Consider the following 20584-nt stretch of genomic DNA (forward strand, 5'->3'; position numbering starts at 1 on the left):
GAAAGAGCTCAATGAGACGTGAGTGAAGCTCCATCTGCAGTAAAACGGGAGGACGCGTAAAACGGCGCTGGCATTCAAAACATATCGGGTCGATGCTGAACACACCAGTTAACCAATGGAAAGAGTGATTGTTGAGATGTTCCCGTCGTTTGCTTAGGATCCGTCCTGGAGGCGGCGATAGGTGTACATCTGTCTTTTCTCTTCACCATGTTTTTTTTCTTTTTCTTTTTTTAAATATTCTTTTTTTTTTGGGATGTATCAGTCCTAGAGGCAGACGTTGTTGCTGATTTGGCAGGTGGATCCGGTGCCCAGCCTGGGACAGGAAAAGCCTCCCATTGGGGCAAACGCACACCTCGTAGACAGTCTGCCTGGTTCCGGAGGAGGACGAGCTGGTGGAGGCCTTTCCCTCCGGCAGTCGCATCAGGCGAATCCTGCGAGCGTCCAGAGAGATCTGGTCGGGAGAGAACAAGAGAGGTTGGAGATCTGCTGTGTCCAGTGAGGTTTCTAGAAGACGCGTGAGGGCCACTGTGTCTGAGCTCAGCTTGTTCTGAGCAGTTTGATACCAAACATTTGGGTATTGTGGTACTGGCAATTACAGTACCGTAATTATGCAACTATTTGCGCAGGGGAAAAAAATCCATCACGTCATTGAAAACGCAGTTCCTCCACCGGGTGTGAGGAACAGAGCAGAATTACTGTAATGACAGCAACAAGGCTGTCAACTATCAGGAACCGACCCCCCCCACACCCCAACTCCCTCTTCACACCAGGTAGGGGAACCAGGTGAAACTTCTCAGCTTTCGGGAACCGTTTGACATTTTCTGACACTTTTCTTGACACTTTTCGCACAAGTGTTGAAGGGGACATGACGTGGAGGAAACCCTTTGACCTCAGAGGGTTTGAACACCTAAAGTCGGTCTGTCGCTCACACACAAAACAGAAAAGATCATTGCTGTGGTCTCAGTGAGTGAAGGATATGAGCCGTTCTGCCTCTGTCTCAGCAGACACAACCCCCCCCCCCCCCCCCCCACCACACACCTCCGCCCGCCTGGGAATCACTCTGCAGCCATAAAACGGTAAAGGAGAAGTAACGCCATCAAGTGACCTGGAACACTTCAAAATAAGAGTCTCGGCTGACCTGCTGAGACGGCTGCTGGTGAACGAACCCTTCAGCGCGAGGGATGGACGGACGGGTGTGTTTGAGAGAGCGTGTGATTGAAGGGACGGATGAAGCCCCTAGTTTGTGTGAGCCATTGATTTACCATGAAGGAGCTGAGCCTCATGGTCATTCTACGTCCTCCACTTCAACACTTTAGGTGTCTTAGGAGCATCATTCAGCCAAGAAAATGCCAAATGATCGGAGACAAACGGACGCCAAGGGCACCTTGCGCACCCCCTCTCTCTCTCGTATAAATGTTTGGGGTATGTTTTTGTGGGAAGGTTTTAAACACTTTCGACTGCCTAATCCTCCTGCGCTCATTTGAACAGATCTGACATGACACGACTGGTGCAACCTAAGGAGGGAAAATCCTTTTATCAGTGCAGCCGAGCGTGATGAATGCGAGGACTGATGTGCGTAACAAATCAGGCGGGAATTTAGGAGCGGAGAGGATGACAAGCAGCATATGGATGAGCAGAGGAAGATGATGAATAAGCAAGACAAAAAAAAGAGGATGGAGGAAGGAGGAGAAAGAAGACGGGACGGGAGGAAAAGATGGATGAGGACGAGCGAATCCTTAAAGGAGCCTGTGAATGAAGAGAGTCGGTAAAGGAGAAACATGGTAATGGTTGAAGGGAAATACGCAGTAGGAGGCTTAATCTTTGTTCATGAAATGGAACAGAAGACTTTTCAATTTGAGGTAGAACTCCAACCGGTAGAAAAACATGATTCCAGGAAACTTTGGACAAAACAAAATGGAAGAAAGTGTTTTCGTTCCCACCAGTTTCATGATTAGGTGAGCACTGACTGTATGTGGACACAGTCCCAGGGGGTGAGGTCGCGCCCCTCCAGCGCACTCAGATCTTATCAACGGGGGCCTCATTCGTAACGAGCACAGGAAAGAACGCACCTCTCCGTCTTTGGACTCCAGTCGGAGCTCGTTCCTGCAGATGGCCTGGATGTCTCCGGCCTCGGCCAGGATCTGGATGCCTTTAGGGAGCCTCCATCAGCAGGGAGCGCGTGGGGAGACTCCAGCCTGGGGAACAAACGGGCTCCGTTAGCCACCACCGCTCAACAGCTGGATGAGTACAACAGAAACTAGATGGTGCAACTGAGTGAGGTTGTTGGGTTTGTATCAGAGCTGTGAACTGAGATGGTGTGAAGCATAGGGAACCAGAGACGGTGTGTTTTTAGACTTTTAGCCATGGTGGAGACTTCCTCTGTGAATTGGTCCTGGGGGTGTTTTGGGCGGGTCATTCAATCAGCCAATCAGAGTGTCACCTCTCATTCCCTTTAAAGGTGATTGGCGGTTAGATGGAGGACTGACGGAGTGGACGGTGTGAACGCCTCACCGCTGAGGAGCCAGAGATCCTCCTGCGGGTGTCGCTGACTAAACACCTGTGGATTATTGTTCCGACCTGTTTTCATCAGGTAACAGCAGCCGACAGGATGCCGTGGAGCTCCGGCCAGCCTAGAAAACCGCTGACAGCACCGGCAGACGGTTTAACGGTTTAAAGGTTTAACTTAACTTTTTCTCCCGTCTCCCTGAATGTGGCAGCTAATGCTACAGTTCTGAAGCAGCATGTTTGTAAAAACTGTGTCTTTCCCCTCTGAAAACACCTCACCTGAACACAAAGGCAGAGATTTTCAATGACCACTCACTTGTGGAGCCTGGTAATCACAGAGTGACTCAACGGTTTGAAAGAAAAAAAGAGCAAACATTTCAGCATCCTGCTAGCTCCTAGCTAGTTTCTAGCTAATTTCTGTTCTGTTTCTGTCCCAGGGAGTAGTTGCTCAAGGGTACAACAATCTGTCTGTCTGGGATTCTGCCAGTGGTTACGCGCTTGTCAAACCATTTAGGCTTAAACTCAGCAGCATTTCGGGGTCACTCAAGGACTCAGAGGGATTTGAATCTTCAGATAACCAGACAACCTGCACTGTCACTGAGCACCAGCCACAGTTGATAACCAATCTACGGAAGCTGATTCATGCTACTTTCACATGTACTTTTTTAAGTTCCTCTGCTCTGGAGTTCAAACTCGGGTTATTCTGGTAGAAAAGCACCAAGACTGAAGGTAATAAGGGGCACATATGAATGGTAGTATCCTATTATTATCCTGAAAGCAGCTGGGATGACAGCACCTATCAACACGCTTTCATCGTCTGGCTTAAGAAAAGAGACAGAAAAGTGCATGAACCATTTTTACCTCAGATGGTTTCTTTGCTCTGACAGACTCTTGAAGACAAGAGACAAAGAAAATCTAACAGACAAACAACAACCTCACGACTCACAGAGTGTTAAATATACTTCAACTGGTGATGTACGCCCACTCTGCCTGTTAAAATTAGTCTGTTATTTCTGTTTTTTAAAATTTTTTTATCTTATTCATTTTTATATTGCAATAATATAAAATGTACGATAGATCATATGAGATTTTATATTATTTTTACACATTATTTGTATGTTGTGCCTCACCAACCAGACTTTAACAAATAAATCTGAGCTTAAATGAAGAAGCCTGATTTCCGGCCTACATGTAACATTACGAGCCTGAAACCACATGTTGACCTGCAGAACAAAGACAGCCACACGTTGGCCAGGGAAAAAAGGGCAATAAAACCCCTTGGCCCGATGCAGTGTGGCCAGCAGACCTTCAGCACCCATTGGATAAGATCCGCCAAGGCCAACCTACAACCATGATGACACTGGAGGGCATCTAAACCCGAAGTAAACCCAAAGACCTCCAGGTTGGACGAGCTGACTTCCGTCCCTTGTGCTCAGATGAGTTAAGGTTTAGTTGGTTAGAGCGTTTTTTTCAGCTGATGACTGATCTTTTTCTTTCTTTCAAGTTTTTTCTTTAAGGTTTTCGATGGTCTCTGTGTGTTAATATCTTAACATGCCTGCTCCTCATTGTCAAACCCTACCCTGCAGCGTTCCCCACTTCTCCTGTGCACTGTTCTGGTTCGGCCTTGTAAATATAAAAGCGGTGGAGAGAGTAGACCAGTTGCTGTGGCAGTGCGCAGTTAATCAGAGGTTAAATGGTGTTCCCGGCATATGTGGGTGCGGCTGATTGCTTCGGCTCTGTGAACGGCTCGTGACCCAAATGCGGCAAAGCAGCAAACCCTTTTACTGAGGTCAGAGTAAGCAGACGGAGGTGAGGATGATGGGGGGGGCGGGTGGTTTGGTCCGTCTTTACTTGACTAAACTCCACGTGAGTATGAAAATGATGACAAGTGTAAAACAACATCATTCTCATGTAACATTAACGACGTGATTGGGGCTTTTAGATTCAGTTCCACGGCAACCGGCTGTAACACTTAAGCCTTCGTGTTTTTGTGAAAACGAAACATTTCTGTACAAATACCAAGTGCAGGAGAAAATACAATTCTGAACTTTTCTGGGTGGCACACAATCGTGGGTGTTGTTGTTCAGTCGTCTCAGCTCCTGAAGCACAAATCATTCCCATCTCCTTGACACAAAAACAATGTTTGCTTTTGTCCCTCCCGTCCCACTATTTGCTTCATTTCTATTCATTTAATCTGTGTTCTGAACTGGTCAGGGCCTGAATCATGATGCACTATTACCTTCACCGACGCCCTCTTTTTACTTTCGCAAAGGCGTCGCTCTGATGCAGGGACACATCCTGTCGAGGAGCATTACGGATGGCGCCTGTATGATTGTCTCTGGGTGAATGTGTGTGTGTGTGTGTTTAATAAGATACTGAAATAGGATTTGAATCCTGGATTGCTACCTGCCCAGGGGTTAGGAGAGATTAAAATAAGATTAGATTTTGGCTGTGCTCCGATCCCAGCAGAATGGGATCGTTTCAGCCATATTTCATCCTCAATTGGCTGGTTGTCGCCAAAATGCATAAACACAGAGGGAGAAGGGAAATAAAGACACCCATTATGGGTGGTCACATGATGCAGGCTGATGGATCACAGTTCATCTCAGCACACAACAATGAACCCCCCCCCCCTTTTTTTTTACATTTTTCTTTCTTTCTATTTTTCAGCCTTCAGCCTCTGTTCCAGCCCCTCCTCAGTTCTGCGAGAGAAAAGTCGACCATGCTAACAAGTCAGGGTTCAACATTAAAATCACAGTAATTATGCTGTCAAATATAATTTTCTCTCTCACGGCCTTCGCCTTCTATCTGTCACACTGTCCATTGTGGCCCTCGCTCCACGTCCTTTTCCTCTTCTCTCTCCCGTTTTCTGTCCTGTCACACACATCCCTCTCTCGCTCCGCTGTCACTCTGGGCGTCTTGCGTTCGCCCTTGGCTCTGATTGACTGTCATCACATCAGACAGCTCGGGCAGGAGAGTGATGATAAACAAGACGCTTACACTGAGGAGACATCCTCCGCTGTCCAAACACATACAGCGGCGTTTTGTTCGGCTGACTATGCGAGGACATCGACCCCATACCTGAACCCCCGAGAGGAAACGCACAAGTCAGGTCGAGCTCGAAAGAAAACAAAAAAGTCCTCTTTCATCGCGGATCGCCGCCGCTGTGCCTTCACCTGTGATGTCACTGGGGTGGGTTTGTTTTGACTACGGTATGAAACGATGACGATAGCGGAGTCGGTCATGGTGTTCCAGTCGTTTTTTTTTATCAAAGGGAAAACAGAGATTGCTGATGTGCTGATTGGCTGTGGATGGAACGTGAGTCCTCAGCCATCTTCAGCGGTTCAAACTGACAGAGATCACCGATGAACTTGAAAATATCGACAACATGTGAAACTCCACGGTTCACCCTCCATCATTCGCTGGTGAAATGTCTGAAATGTCCAGATTCAAAGGTATGTTTCAGCAGGATCGGTGTGTGGGGGGGTCTCTGTTCCCCCACCACTTTTCAAACCTGGCGCCCTGCGATAAGTTCCTGTCCAAACTCTTTTGATTATACAAACATTTAAACTTGAATCGGCGGAAATTTCTTTCCTCAGGGGAAAATCTTTAGTTTGAAAGTGACACGGTGGTGCACTGGTTAGCACTGTTGCATCAAAGCAAGAATGTCCCTGGTTGTGTGGAGTTTCCACCCTCTCCCTGTGTAGGTTCTCTCCAGGTACTCTGGCTTCCTCCCAACCATGCTGAAGTTAATCGGTCACTTGAAATCAGCCGTAGGTGTCAATGTGAGTGTAAATGGTTGTCTGTCCCTCATGTGGCCCTGCTCCTCTCGTACCTTGACGTTCACCCGCTGACAGCCCGGGATCGGCTCCAGCACAAGCGTGACCCATAACCGGTGCAAGCAGGAGAAGATGATTATCATTATGAAGAATGAAGTGACCAATAAATTCACCTTTCAGCAGACATAAACGATGGCTGACGGTACTTTTATTCATTTATTCAGGTCGGCGTAGGTTTGATTTCTCAGTGGAGGGTTCAGGTTGTTTGTATCGAGCTGAGCGATTTTCATTCATTACAAACGTGGGTGGTGTTTATGCAGCGGTGACGGGGAATCGCTTAGATATGGTCGTTTCCAACTTGGTCTGCCTGTTTGCATTCCACCGTGTGTTCTAGAACAAAAAGAAACTCACCGAAGCTCTTTGAACGGCTCGGCCCTGACGTGTGGCGTCTCCACTGATTTGCTGAACACGGCTCCCTCTGCCCCTGAAACAAGAGACAACAGCCGACAAGTCAGCCAGGAAGCGGTCATGACACCTCCCATTCCCACGCGGACATCATGCGTGGAACGATCCTGGTGATCTTCACCAGGTCTCACACACATCTGATTGGAACGAATATTGACGTGGAATATTCTTTGTTGTATGAAGGCAAACTTCACCCTTGACCAGTGATGAAACACTTATTGCTTTAGAAATCGACTAAAAAGTGCAAATATCATGCACGAGAGATCGGATCTGAATTTGATGAGTTGTAGTCAGTGTAGGAGCTCAGCTCAAGAATCATTCATTCCAATCAACACACACCAGGCACGGATCGATTGACAACGTCTAAACATGTCGAGGAGTTCAGAACCAGTCTGCTGGAATAATTGGTGGCATTTAGCCCAAATACAGAGTGATGAAGTGGGTATGAGGGTGGCGTATCACTCTCTCACTGTTGACGCTTCCATTACCGAGCAATCAACACACCCTGCTCAAAGGAAGGGGAAAATACTGTGAATGGCCAGTGATTGTTGTCGAACTGCAGTTGTCATCAGTGAAAACGATGTGATGTAACAATGTGGTAACTTAAGGTTTAATTTCACATGGAAGTTCATCATTGTGCCCAAAACAAAACAAAACAAAACAAAACGAGGCTTTATACTGAAGCCACCAGGGAAGATCACTGAACCTCTGTCACTATGGAGTTTTTTCCGTTTAAGCTGAGTCTCATTTCACACAGAATGAGTTCTCTAAAGTTCTGCTTTGCCTCATTGACACTGGATAGATGACTCTTGTTATTAATGGGGCGAAATAACACGTGACAATATTTTTGCCATGAACAAGTGATACAAGCCAAAGCATCATTATGTTTTATCACGTAAGCCTCTCAGACAGTGTGTGCATTAATAGTTACAGTTCTGAAGGGAATGACGACCGATTTCTGAGCCTGGACATTGAATTTTCAAAGAAGCGAGACAAAGGGTTCCAAAAGAAAGAAGTGGTAGCCTTCAAATGTCTGTGGTGTGACTGAAGATAAAACAAGAAGCCTCACATGAGAATCGTTGAGAATAAAAAGTGAAATCAAATCAAACTGATAAACTGTCAGTAAACAGCTGAGTAATCAGTAATCAGGCAAATATTTGACATTAGTGACAGATGAAGACCTTTATTTGCCTTGAATGTCACATTCTTTTATTATTACTGAACATGGTAAAAGGTAATAACACATATATAAAATTGTATAATTATTATATAATTATTATAATTCTTTAGCTAAATGTGTGTGTGTGTGTGTGTGTGTGTGTGTGTGTGTGTGTGTGTGTGTGTGTGTGTGTGTGTGTGCTTATGAGGCTGATAGCTGCCATGGCCTGAAGTATCTCATGTGTGATAAAATATAGAGACAGGCCAGACACAGAAAACTCCCTCAAGGATCAATTCCAATGATTGGTGATGGGGCTGAGCTATGGATTTGCAACAATAGCATTCACCCTGCATTCTCCATTCATCTTGATGCAGTCTCTGCCCACAATCCGTCATTATTCTGTCACTTTTTCCATGAGAAACTGAGACACAAACTCGTCCTACAAAGAATATGGGGAGGGAATCAGTGTAAAACCCACTGCAGAGAGGCATGTTAGCGGCTAGCAGCTACTAGCTACCATGACAGCTATGTCAGCAGCTAATATTTGGTTAATTGCGTTCAATACATATTTCTACAATATACTGATAGTGTCAATGCTAAAATATAAAGTTCGGAGCTGTGGGCAATAAAGAGAAACACACACTGTTCCGGCTGTTCCATAGCTACATCGGCTATTAAGCTAGCTTGTTCTCAGAAGCAGACTTCCTCAAACTGAGACCCTGACAGTCCATGAGGAAGCGGTACAAGGCTGCGACACTGCCTGCATGTTTCACTGGGAAATTACGACTTCTGATTTCTGACTCAATTCCAATTTCCTCAGTTTGTCAAAGAAAATTCCACCTCCCCTCTCTGGTGTCCTGCAGTTATTTGGTGATGAAGTGTGGTAATTTACTGTCATTGTGTAGCTGCTTTTCCTCGGCCTGCCTCGCCTCCGCTGCAACGGGTGAAACCATCAATTTCTCAAACTAATTGTCTTTGTGGACTGTGACCCAGGAACATGAACGTGACTTCATCCCAAAGAACCTAAATTTTATTGGTCCAGTTGTATCTTGAGAAATTGATTCATCCCCTAACGTCTTGTCTGCACAAGGGAATTTAATGGAGAAATTTTGGCTTACTGAAGCTAAAAAAATGCGAAGCTTAAGGGTTGCTTATAATTTCTAGTGGCAAAGCTCAGAACTAATACTCAACTACTGGCTCATTTCGACTGATAATGTCATAGCAACCTACCCACCACGCATGATTGTGAACTAATTAATACATACGTAAGCATGCAAACATACTGACTGATAAATGAATCAATAAGAGCACAGAAACTGGACTTGTGACCATATGATACATCATGATGGTTGTTAGTCACAATTTCGAATGCTCCTGTGAATCCGTTCCCAGGTTGTCATATAAATCCCCTTTTTCACGGCCCTTTTTGTCCGATACCTCCAAGACATCCTTTGTATCTGTATGAGATGTTGGCCATTGATTTTAAAAGTATAACATCTTAAAGGGAGACAGATCTGACAGCCACAGTCACGCCTTTATATTCACTCATTCCGTATGATATACTTAGTAGTTGTTTACCCCACGTTATCTTTCGTTACATCGTTTGCTCCCTCATTTGCTCCACAGAGTGTGTAATATTCTACTGGTTTGGTATTTCAGTGCGGAGGCATAGCCAGCAGCTCTAACAAATTGTCAAGACTCCCTGCTGAGATGCTTTGCCCTTTCTCTTGAAAGGAAAACCAGCAGCAGCTTCTATTACAGGGTGCAATTCTCTGTCAAAAAGTGCATGCAGCCGGTGGATTAGACAAAGTAAAGAGGGAGAGAAGGGAGATTAACTAAGGAACCCCATACAGAATCAGAGAAAGGGGAACTTAACAGCCCAGGAGATGGGAGAAAGGAATTGGAAGAGAAGGCAAATAGGGCAGACTTATGAACAGAATGCAAACGTAACACGCCCTCAAATGAGTCATATGATCCTCACTCCACACTGTAACTCCTGCAGTGGTGGCATCATTTAGTTTTTAGTCTCGTGGCACTCAGGATGTGAGCACAAACAGCTGGAGCACACACTCTAATGATCTACCCGTACATCTTTTGACAGTCCAAATATTCCCATTTCTGTACTCTACATTCAATTTGTAATTTTTGAGTCTGCCCCATCTCTACAACCAAGTCAGACACTTTAGTATGACAGGTTCCTCCCTTTCCTCATCTCTCTTCCTCCTCTTTCCCCAAGAAGCCCTGTGATAATAAAAGTACTTCCATCTCTCTGTCACTGCCAACTCCATACAAAAAATGTGCAAGAGTAGGATTCTTCACACTGCAGCAAATCATCCGTCTGATTTTTTCTCTAATATGTCAGTCTTCTAAAATAAGCCTCAAATCACAAATTGGTGCTGTGGAATTTATTCTGAAGACATCACCAGGGGGTCTTTTCACATGTCATTGGTAGCTCTGTATGGTTTTCAACTATCAGGCCGGCACAGCTGCGTTTGAACGCGCTGCAGAACAACAACACTCCTTCATCTGTTGGTCATTTTCCAAATGTAGCCTCTGATGCAGAATTAATAATATCCTCCTTATGAGATTACCAAAGAACACAAATTAAGCTGTGAATGAGAGGAACCTCTCTTCCATCATTTTGAACATTTTCCCAATTTTCATGCACATGCACAAATGTGATGTAACCTCATCATCCAATCATCTGTGTTCTCTGAGCCCGTTGGGTTCCCATCCGCAGCATCGAGACCCTCTGTGTTTCCATCCCACAAGCAGATGCAGCTTTGGCATAAAACCAAACGATCTCCCCTCATTAAAGACAAAGAATAGTGATCTAGAAAGTAACCTACCAGCGTGCAGTGGAAGACAGTGAAATACTGAGCACAGAGTGGATAATGTCCTTCAATCCCCAACATAGATAAGAGCCTGAACTTTCATGTCTGGCCGTCTGTAAGTGTCTGAAGCCTGTGGCTGACGGGGTGGCAGTAATGAAGTCCTGAGCCTCTAATTGGAAAAAATGATAGCAGGCAGGACATTTGATATTCTTCTGCAAATAGGCCTGCCGGGGGACGTCAACTTGAAGAATGTTCGGCAAAGTTGATTAGCATGGCAAAGTGTGTGCAAGTGCGTTTTATTTCATTTCACTTCAGTCATTTGCCCTTTGCAAAAGTAACATATTCATGAAATAGCTCCCGAGTCATAGGAACAAAGGAGTCACATGAACTGCAAGTGGTCACACTACCACTATATGTTAAGGTCAAATTGGTCAAAACCAAGTGTCTCTTTGAATAGTTTGCATCCTGAATACACCCTGGAGCCGCACGCACATAGTGTACAACAACCAACCCATAACAATGACCACCCAACATCACACCATGATGAATAAAGCCTCTGCAAACAGTCTTTTAGCTATCATCAGTTTTTAGCAATCTGTTAGCAATTCTGGGTTATCATTGCTACTTACAACCAAGTTCTGCTACTTAGACTTAACTAGTAAGTCAACTTAACTTAGCAAGTTCCGATACCTGCATGACTGAGAACACTTTGCACACTCGGTTTCAACTTTTAGTCCTCAAACTACCTTGTAGTCTCGTGGTAGCCTCTGTTAGCCATGTTTCAGCTGCAAAGTCTTTAAACTACCTGCTAGGCGTGTGTTAGCCTGTTAGCCATGTCTTTGAACTACCCACTAGTTGTGTGTTATTCTCTTTTTGTTCAGTTCAGTTTAAGTATCCGTTGTTCTCTGGAAACCAACACGGACGACGATGAAGCCCTGGTTTAACTGACGTGGCGCGATTTGATTTGAACGTCGCCACATCAGAGAGACGACTGGACTTACGGAGTTATTTCTGAAGCCATTAATGACCTCGGAGGAGAGGGAACCTCTCTAAGCATCAACAGCACTTCCATTCATGTGCTTCTTAATCAGTTCTCATCTGCTGCTCAATCGATGAGGCTCCTGCAGACGGGGATCGATACGGCCCACCTGCTTTCACACACCACCTCCACCCTCAAACTTTACCAACGGCTGCTCCATCCTTCCTCTCTCTGTTTGCCTCATAAACACACACAAACAGGCTGATCAATAACCCCCATCTTGGAGTTTTATTTCTACTTATATGACACATCCTCCCCTCAAAGTTATTACATCCACGCCTTTGCAAAATGTGACCTTAGTGATCTCTGGAATTTATTATTTCTCTTCTTCCTCTTCTCACATTGTTTAATTCACTTCTGCAGTCATCGCGACCTTACTCACACCTCCTACTCATGCTCTGCTTCTCCTTTTTCTCAGTCTTTTCTTCCCACATCTTTCTTTTGCATCATGTTTTTTTCTCTGTCTTCTCGTTTCTTTACTTTTATCTTTCTCATTCTTATATTCTCTCTGAATTTGCCCCCCCCCCTTTTTTTCGCACCTCCATTCATCCTTTCTTCCCCCGTCACATCAGTGGGTCTTCCTCTTCTCTTTTCCACCTCTACACTCCTTCCTTTCTTCCTCACTCACCTTCCTCTCCTCCCCCCTTTCCACAACCCTCTTTCCTCTCTTTCATAATTCCATCTCTCTGTACAAGCCCCGCTTATCACTGGCCTGAGGGACTCTTCCCTTCCTCAGCAGGTTTTTTTCTACCTTCCTCTGCTCATTCCCTTACTCTTTTTTACTTTTTTCCCCACCTCTTTTTTTTACTTTTACTACACATCTTATCTAAATCTGATTTTATACTACTGTCATCTTTCTTTTCCTTCTCTTCCACTCTCTCCCTCCACCACACAGTTGATCTTTTGCCTCTTTGATTCTCTGCTCCCTCCTACAGTCCTACAGTCCATACCCTTCTTATCTCTATCTACTGCTTTTATTGAGAGCGCCTCCTGCTCCCTTACATTATTCCTCCTCTCACTTCCTCATCTGTGTTTTCCTGAGTTTTCCGAGCTCCGTCTCTCCCGCCCCATCTTCCCTTCCTGGCGTCTCTGTTCCTATCTCATCTTTTTCTGCCTTCGTTCTTATCGCTCTTCCACCAGCCATCCTCTTCTTCCATCTCTTGCCTCTGTTTCTTTATACTCTATCTTGTGTCTCCCTCCCCGTTCATCTCTTCTAGTCCTGTTCCCCTACCTCTTTTCATTCCTTCATTCCACCTCTCCCTCCCTTTGAATTATACCTTGTCTCTCCCTCAGTTGTCTTGTTGTGAGTGCCTGCGATTAATCACAAAGTGTGGTTCAAAATAAACCAGGAGCGCTCAAGCGCCTCGTCAACGTTCACTTATGGAATTTGATGTTTACGATTACTACGCACAAAGAAAGAGAAAGCAGGATGAGGAAAAACGGGATGAAAAGCCAGATGGATAAAAGGGTGGAGATGGAAAAGTTTCCCAGTTGAGGAGAGTAAATGAAAGTAAGGTAAGATTAACAGCTTTCATAAGCAATAGTCACACTCCAATTTCAGGCTATTATTGTGTTTATCCAGGCCACTGGTGGAAGGGAATTATGGGTACTGTGGATAAAATAGAGTTTTATGAAAACCTGCAGCGATATTACAGAGCCGGGGGGAAGTCACAGTTATTATATGCACATGTACAGTAGGTATGTACTGTACAGCAGGCGACTGGCTCTGTGAAATACTGCAGCGGATTCCGGATGTACAGTAAAATCCAACTCGACTCTCAAGGGATTTCTAAGATTGGATGAAGTACTAATTGTTTTCAAGGTGCTGAAACAGCTGCGAGGCTCATAAATGTTAGCACATCATCAAAAATATTTGGCATACACTCCATTGTGAAAAAAAAGAAAGGTACAGCATGTGGGTCTGAGTAAATGTGTTCATTACAAAATTCCACATGAGTCAGCGTGAAATTAAACGGCTTTCTGCAGTTTGGTGGTCGTTGCAGCCCAGACAGGTGGAGTTACTCCCCAGTCTGTCAGGTGATGCCGCTACCGAAGTGCTCCGGGAGATGATGGCAGCACTTTAAAGCACTGTGATGTATTTTTCTATTAGGTCGATAACCCACCTGACCATCTGTTCCACAAACTTTCCTGTGGGAGAGGCCCATTAGGACTCCAACTGCCAACCACCTCGAAAGCTTCCTCATGAGAGCTGTCAACCCTTTCTCCACACACACACACACACACACACACACATCAAAACATGACTGTGTTACTAACAGTCAAATAGTAAAAAAAAAAAAAAAAAAAATGTGGCCCTGGGTGGGCTCCAACCCCCGACCTTTGTGTTAACAGACAGACCCACTAACCACTGGACCACAGAGACAGTCCACTGCTGCTATTGTGGAGTTCTAGACACAGATGATGACAATGAGGAAGGATCCTTCAACAGATTCCTGGATCAGATGGTTCCAGAACATCACCAACATTTACTCAACATTTCATTAGAATACGTTTTGAGTTCTTTTTGAGTTAATTTACTAAGAGACAAACAGACAAAAACTGACACAAACCTCCTCGGCAGAGGTAAAAGCAGCGAGCGACACGGTTTATGTGCTGTTATTTCTGTCTGTCAAAGCAAATCATGTTAAACCAGGAGGCTTTGCGCAGGAAGTCCCACATTTTGTGGCTTCAGAAATGTTCATAAGGGCACACATTTTAAAAATAGAAGCTCTGCAATAAAAAGACCAAATTGGGCAATAAAAGAGGCAACAAGAGACAAAGTGCTTTCGACGTTCTTTGTTCTTTGCCATCAGTCTTTTTCCACTCGCAGCAGCACAGGCAGAGAATTAACAATATGAACAATGGGAACATATGTGTGTCATGTGAGTCCACAAATCGATTTCTCCCCCACACACACTCACTGGTACGTTCAATCAATGGGGCCCATCGTGCACACTTATCTCGATTCTTCTGCAAATGTTAACAGCCTCATGAGCCCCAGGAGCTTTCTACACGTTTGGTCGGAAGTCTTCCTGCTTTCATTACGGCCGTCTGCCGTCTGTCTCCTCCTTCCACCTCTGCCTCCACCATTCTCTCCACCTTCAGGATAAAGTCTCCCACTGAATTGCAGTGGTTGACCCATGCGATGAGGCGAACGAGGAGGAGAATGAGGAGGTGGAGGAAGGAAGGAAGGAAGGAAGGAAGCTTTGAGGACATCTGGTGAAGGTGTCGGGGTTTGGTTTCAGGTCACAGACAACTGCAGGAGGGCGACACGGAAAAGTTGTTTGGATTTTTAGAATTCTTCCTTCGCGTGGGGATTATGGGGACAGGAACTTAGTTTTAGCTTCATTTTATTTTCCTCCAGTGATGGAAAATGGTGCTAGCACGTCCTGTGTTGAGTCTGAACTCCCGTTCTATTCATTTGATGTAAATGCCTCCCTGTGTAACATCTGTCACAGGCGGTTATTTACGATCATGACGAAGCCATATGGCCGATAGCAGCAGAGACGAGGACGGCGCTAAGACAAATGACAAGCAGTACAGTAATAACACGCAGCAAAATAATCCAACCTGACAGTGGAGAACAACGTGTGGGCGGGACGACTTCCTGTGTGTGCATGAATCAGGATCGCTGCAGCTGTTCGAGTCAAAGGTGTGAGACGGGCACGTCGACATGGTGGTCATGGTGATCTGATGCGCTTCAGTGAAAAATGTCAGGTGACCCATGTATGACCAAAAGGAGGAAATTCTAATTAAGATGGAATTATAAGTAAAAGCAGCCTTATTACCTCCGCCAAGGAGGTTCTGTTTTTGATTGTCTGCCTGTTTGTTTGTTGGTTGGTTTATCTGTTAGCAAAATAACTGCTAAAGTACCAGGACCAGATGATGAAATGTTGGTGGTGTTCTGGAACCATCTGGATCCAGGAATCTGTTGAAGGATTCTTCCTCATTTTCACCATCTGTGTCTAGAACTCCACAATAGCAGCAGTGGACTGTCTCTGTGGACCAGTGGTTGGTGGGTCTGTCTGTTAACACAAAGGTCGGGGGTTGGAGCCCACCCAGGGACGAAAATGAACTAACTGGAGGTCAGAGGTTATGATTTGTTTAACAAGGTGTCGAACGTTTTTTTTTTGTACTAACTATTAGACTATTAGAGACAAAGTCATGTTTTGAACTGATGATCAATGATTTTATTAGAGGAGATCAATGAATGGAGGATGATAATACCGAGTGGAGATGAGCTGATTGGTGGAGGTCTGAGATCTCAGAGTGACAGCTAGCTTTCGTCACCTTTCTTGGATTTTGTAAAAACTTGTGCCCCCCACAGGTCCTGAGTGCCTCCCTGTGTGTGTGTGTGTGTGTGTGTGTGTGTGTGTGTGTGTGTGTGTGTGTGTGTGTGTGTGTGTGTGTTTTTCTTTGTCCTTTTCCTCTGACCACTTTTGTGAAACCCAGAACAACCATCTGGCAACAGTTTATCCAGTGCAGTCTTAACACTCCCCAGGCGGATCAGTTGCCACTGAAATGCCACCGCCAACCGGTCAACAACTGTCAGGTCAGTCTGACAAACACCAACTGGGGAACCTGAGAGGCTCTGGAAGGAGCTAACGAGCCGGCTAGAGTTAAATAACAGAAACTCACCACCAGTCACTTAGAACTGAAGGAGCCTCTGATGGGACGGGAAACAGGTTCACTTAATTGAAGTTGGCACCATGACCTGGACCTGAGTCTTACTGTGTATCACCGTTAGAGAACCAGACTTCAAGTAAACTGCATTGATCCAAAAACCTTTCTACCTCACATACAACAGAATGACATCTGGGGCCATTCCAGAAAGAGGTTTAGTGGAAATCCAGAGAACTGGGAAAAACTCTGAGTTAATGATGAGCAGAACTGAAACACAGGAAACTTTTAAGATGTTTGGTTTGATTTCTTTCAGTTTACATGCAAATACAACTGAAAAATCAGCAATTTTCCTTTGTTTCAGAATGAACTAAAGGACGTTCACTAAACCTTCCTTCTGGAACGGGCCCCTGATGTTGAACTGATGTTGGCATCAATGTGTGTGTACTGTCTTCTAGAAACAACTCTAGCATACCAATATTTGAATCTGTCCTTACTTACACTTACTGTTAGTCTAGACTAGCCTGAAAGTCCGCTGAAAGAGCGTCACGTCCGTCAGGTGCGCCATCACCTGAGACGTCTACATCTGCACCCATCCCACACAGATGGCCCATTACGTGTTGGCGGGATGAAGAACTCATCACACTCGGCTGCCCACAGGACTCGCGCTGTCGTCCGCTGACATATAACCGCCTTTGAAAAATAAACAACGCTCGCGGTGATCTCCGCAGAACGGCCTCGCCTTCCTTCTCAAACGCGCCTCATTTGTCAGAGACGGTGCCCGGAGGAACGAACCCCCGCCCGTCCCAACCACCACTTTCACCATCTAATCTGGCTCTGTGACCGCCGGTGCCTGGATCCGTCTTATATCTAGACATCCAAAGACACTTCACAGGGGATACATTCCCTCCCGAGACCCCTCTCTCTCACTAGCACAACTAGAATGGAGCAGGAGTCGAACCACCAACCAAACTTACTCATTCAAACATTTCTGATATTCTGACAGGAATCCAACATCTGATTCACCCCGGATAACGCTGTCAAATGTAGCGTCCATCTATTGTCTAATTGTGCCTTACACACAACCCCCCCGGGCGTCCTCTATGGTCTTATTATGACCCAACGGTGTCCACTTTGAAGGAAGGACAGCTGGAAAATAAACGTTCACCTGGTGAAAAAACTGATGAGACTGGGAAGAAATGCGATGGAGCATAACGATGACGATCGCTCCTGTGGTTTCCGTGGAAATATTCCTTCTACAGAGTTACCCCGGATCAATAGGTTTATTTATTTAGGGCACTTTATCAGTGCGCGATCTTTCTGCCACATAAAACCTGAGTTATGTGACACTTAAATCCGCTGGCGGTTAGTCGTGCAAGAAATGGGCATTTTATGAAAATCATAAAAAAAAGATAAAAATAAAAAAAAAAACTTTTAGTCCTGACACAAAAGAGTGGGCTGTGACATTAAGCTCTAAAAAATGTGCCCCTGTCGTGAATATGTCCGAAAGTTATGGATCATAGGCGTCTGCTTTAGCATTGAGAAATGAAATATTCAGAAGTGGCTTTGGGACAAGTTTTCATTTAAAACTGCCGACGTAAATCACAAAGTCACTAAACTGCTGCGATGTTATCAGCATATGACCGGTTGGTCCCGTCTTTGTTTGTCTGTCTGCCTTCACTGAAAAACAAAAGTCCTCACGACTTCAGAGGAAAGAAACTGTCCAGGGACAAATATTCCACTTTGTCTTTGGTGACCCTGGAGCCTAAAGGCTGACGCGAGGTTAGCTTCAGGCTGGGGCGCCACTGGGGATGGACAGACACCGAATAATACAAGCTTTCTGTGAGCCAACGGGGGGAGGAAAACGTCTGAAAACATCAGTCAGAACGGGCCCGACTTCCTGGGGTGAACATCCAGAGGGCAGCTGATTGAAAGTCTGGAGGACGCCATAGAAGAGGACTGAGAAGGTCGGAGCTGTTTTAGTCAAGTTAGAGAATAAAACAGGGGTCGAAGGTTCCACTAAATAATCCCGGAGCTCAACAGTACATGAATGTGGCCAGACAGGGTCTGCTTTCAAACTCTGTCATTAATTCCTTCAAGTCTTTGTTTGTCTCCCTGAACATTGGATTTTTAATCCTTTGTTGGTCGTGACCTCAATAAGCACACAAATTCAGGCTGTGGACTTGGCAGAAGATTTCTGGGGTGGCGACTCTCATCAAAACCGGCGTAAAACGATTCTGACATCTGACCCGAGAAGGTTGTTCAGTTACTCATAAAAACTCCTGTTCGAAGTTGATGGACTTGAAAATGTGAAACGACATAGATGAAACGTTAAAATAAAAACCTGATGGTAGATCTAGCTTGGTCTGGAATCTCACGTCATCCTGAGGTAAAGTCAGGTTAGGTCAAAGGTCAAGTCAACCAATGGAATCAACAGCCTGAACAGTAGGGGAGGCAGTTGTGTGTGAAATGTCGTTTCCGTTGTGCGAATTAGATTCACGGGTCAGAGCAAATGACACGTAGAGTCTATTTTAAATGTAGTTATTCATAAACGTCCTATACGGGTTTTTATATAAAGAGACCAGGTTGAATATTTGCTGCAGGTGTCGAATCCCTGAGCAGGAGAAAAAAATAAAAAACAAGTTGTCCTCCTTTACGAAGTGTTCATGTCCTCAGTGACCTGAACAAACAACGGGAGTTTGACGAAAGTAACGTGTAAACAGCACATGAACAGATTAAAATCTACGATCACACGCAAAGAACGCTTCACAAACATCTAATGATCAACTTCCCCGGATTGTTTTGGTCTGTCTATGTCACATGCTGCAGCTCAGTGTGTCCTGAAGGCGTTCCATTTGAGACGAGACAAGAAAGAAACATCTTTTTCTTCCAAAAAGCTGTGATCATACGGCATATCCTTACGTCGTGTGTGAAGAATATAAAAAGGCCGAGAAGCACAATGTGGAGAGATAATTACTGTTTGAGAGCATCAAAGCGGAGCGGCTGCTGATAACACCACTGCACAGAACTCTCCTCCACTTCACTTTTACTCTCCTGCTCTTCATTCCAATCAGACGGCAGAGTCGAAGGGGACACAAATGAGAGGAATCAAAAGACTGTAATTGTAATTGCAGTTAAAACTGCAAGGAAAAAAAAAAAACATCAGCGTGTTTTGAAGATTTCAGACGTCACAATCACACACGCTGCACAAGTGTGTTCACGTCCATGTAATCGTGAAAGACAGAAAATAACTTGAGAAAGTATCAGCTCTTTCATGTTACGACCATAAATGCTAGGAGGTGGAGAAGACTCTGAAAAGGATTCTTACAGACAAAGAGCGTGTCAGTCAGTATTTCTGACTCATGAACACTTTGACCATGAAATTGGTTTCTGACTAAAAGGTTGTTAATGACGCGCTTTGAACTGTCACATGAAATCAGGGAGACAGGAGACGGGAGAGACGTTTGTCTGGAAGGAACGGAAAAAACAAGCATTAAATAAAATACACTATAAAAAATATACGCATTCTTGTGTATTATTCAGTGTGCTTATCATAGCGGTAGTGAATTCCGTGGCAGAATAGTAAAACGTTATAACTTTCTCTCTGACGTGCCGGTCATAATCCACTCAGTGATTCACGACCTGTTCTTGAAGAATCACAACAACACAACACACCATGATTTTTTTGGCAAAGTGTTGCTATAAGTGCTAAACAGATTCAATGTATTATTATTATTATTATTATTATTAATTAATAATATATCAGTTAATACATTTGTATTTTCTATTTATTTTTAATGATTATTTTATTTATTTTTTTAAATTATTATTATTATTATTCTTCAGTTTTCCCTGGTGATAAACGCAAAGGAATGCTAACCCTAGCATGAGCATTTCTGACATAAGTTCACCTCTCCATTCACATTCAGTGCTCTGAGTCATGACTGGACCGACAGTTACTTGGGTAACTTTAATCCAGGTTGCCATGCCAACGGGACAATACCAACTCCCATCAATTGAATGGACATGCCTGGGATGGACGAGTGAGCAGGTGTGATCACCAGTCACCACTAGATGTCAATAGTTGCCTCACACTCCTTTGACGAAATCCGACTTGTTCTGGATTCTCTCCTCAGCAGCGATGTTGACAAGAATACGTGACACGAGGCGTTCTGCCTGACGG

At 44.7% G+C, this 20584-nt stretch overlaps 1 protein-coding gene across 1 annotated transcript; it reads right to left on the reverse strand.

Moving 5' to 3' along the window:
- Positions 1-264: 264 nt before the first annotated feature.
- Positions 265-6814, reverse strand: LOC144740313 (delta-sarcoglycan-like). The gene is given in 5 exon segments (XM_078623182.1): positions 265-309; positions 311-451; positions 2070-2156; positions 2158-2188; positions 6696-6814. Coding segments are annotated over 5 exon segments (423 nt in total).
- Between the last annotated feature and the right edge of the window lie 13770 nt (positions 6815-20584).

Source organism: Lampetra planeri, unplaced genomic scaffold, assembly GCF_965212315.1.
Source record: "Lampetra planeri unplaced genomic scaffold, kcLamPlan1.2.h2 scaffold_2040, whole genome shotgun sequence".
NCBI classification, from domain to species: domain Eukaryota; kingdom Metazoa; phylum Chordata; class Hyperoartia; order Petromyzontiformes; family Petromyzontidae; genus Lampetra; species Lampetra planeri.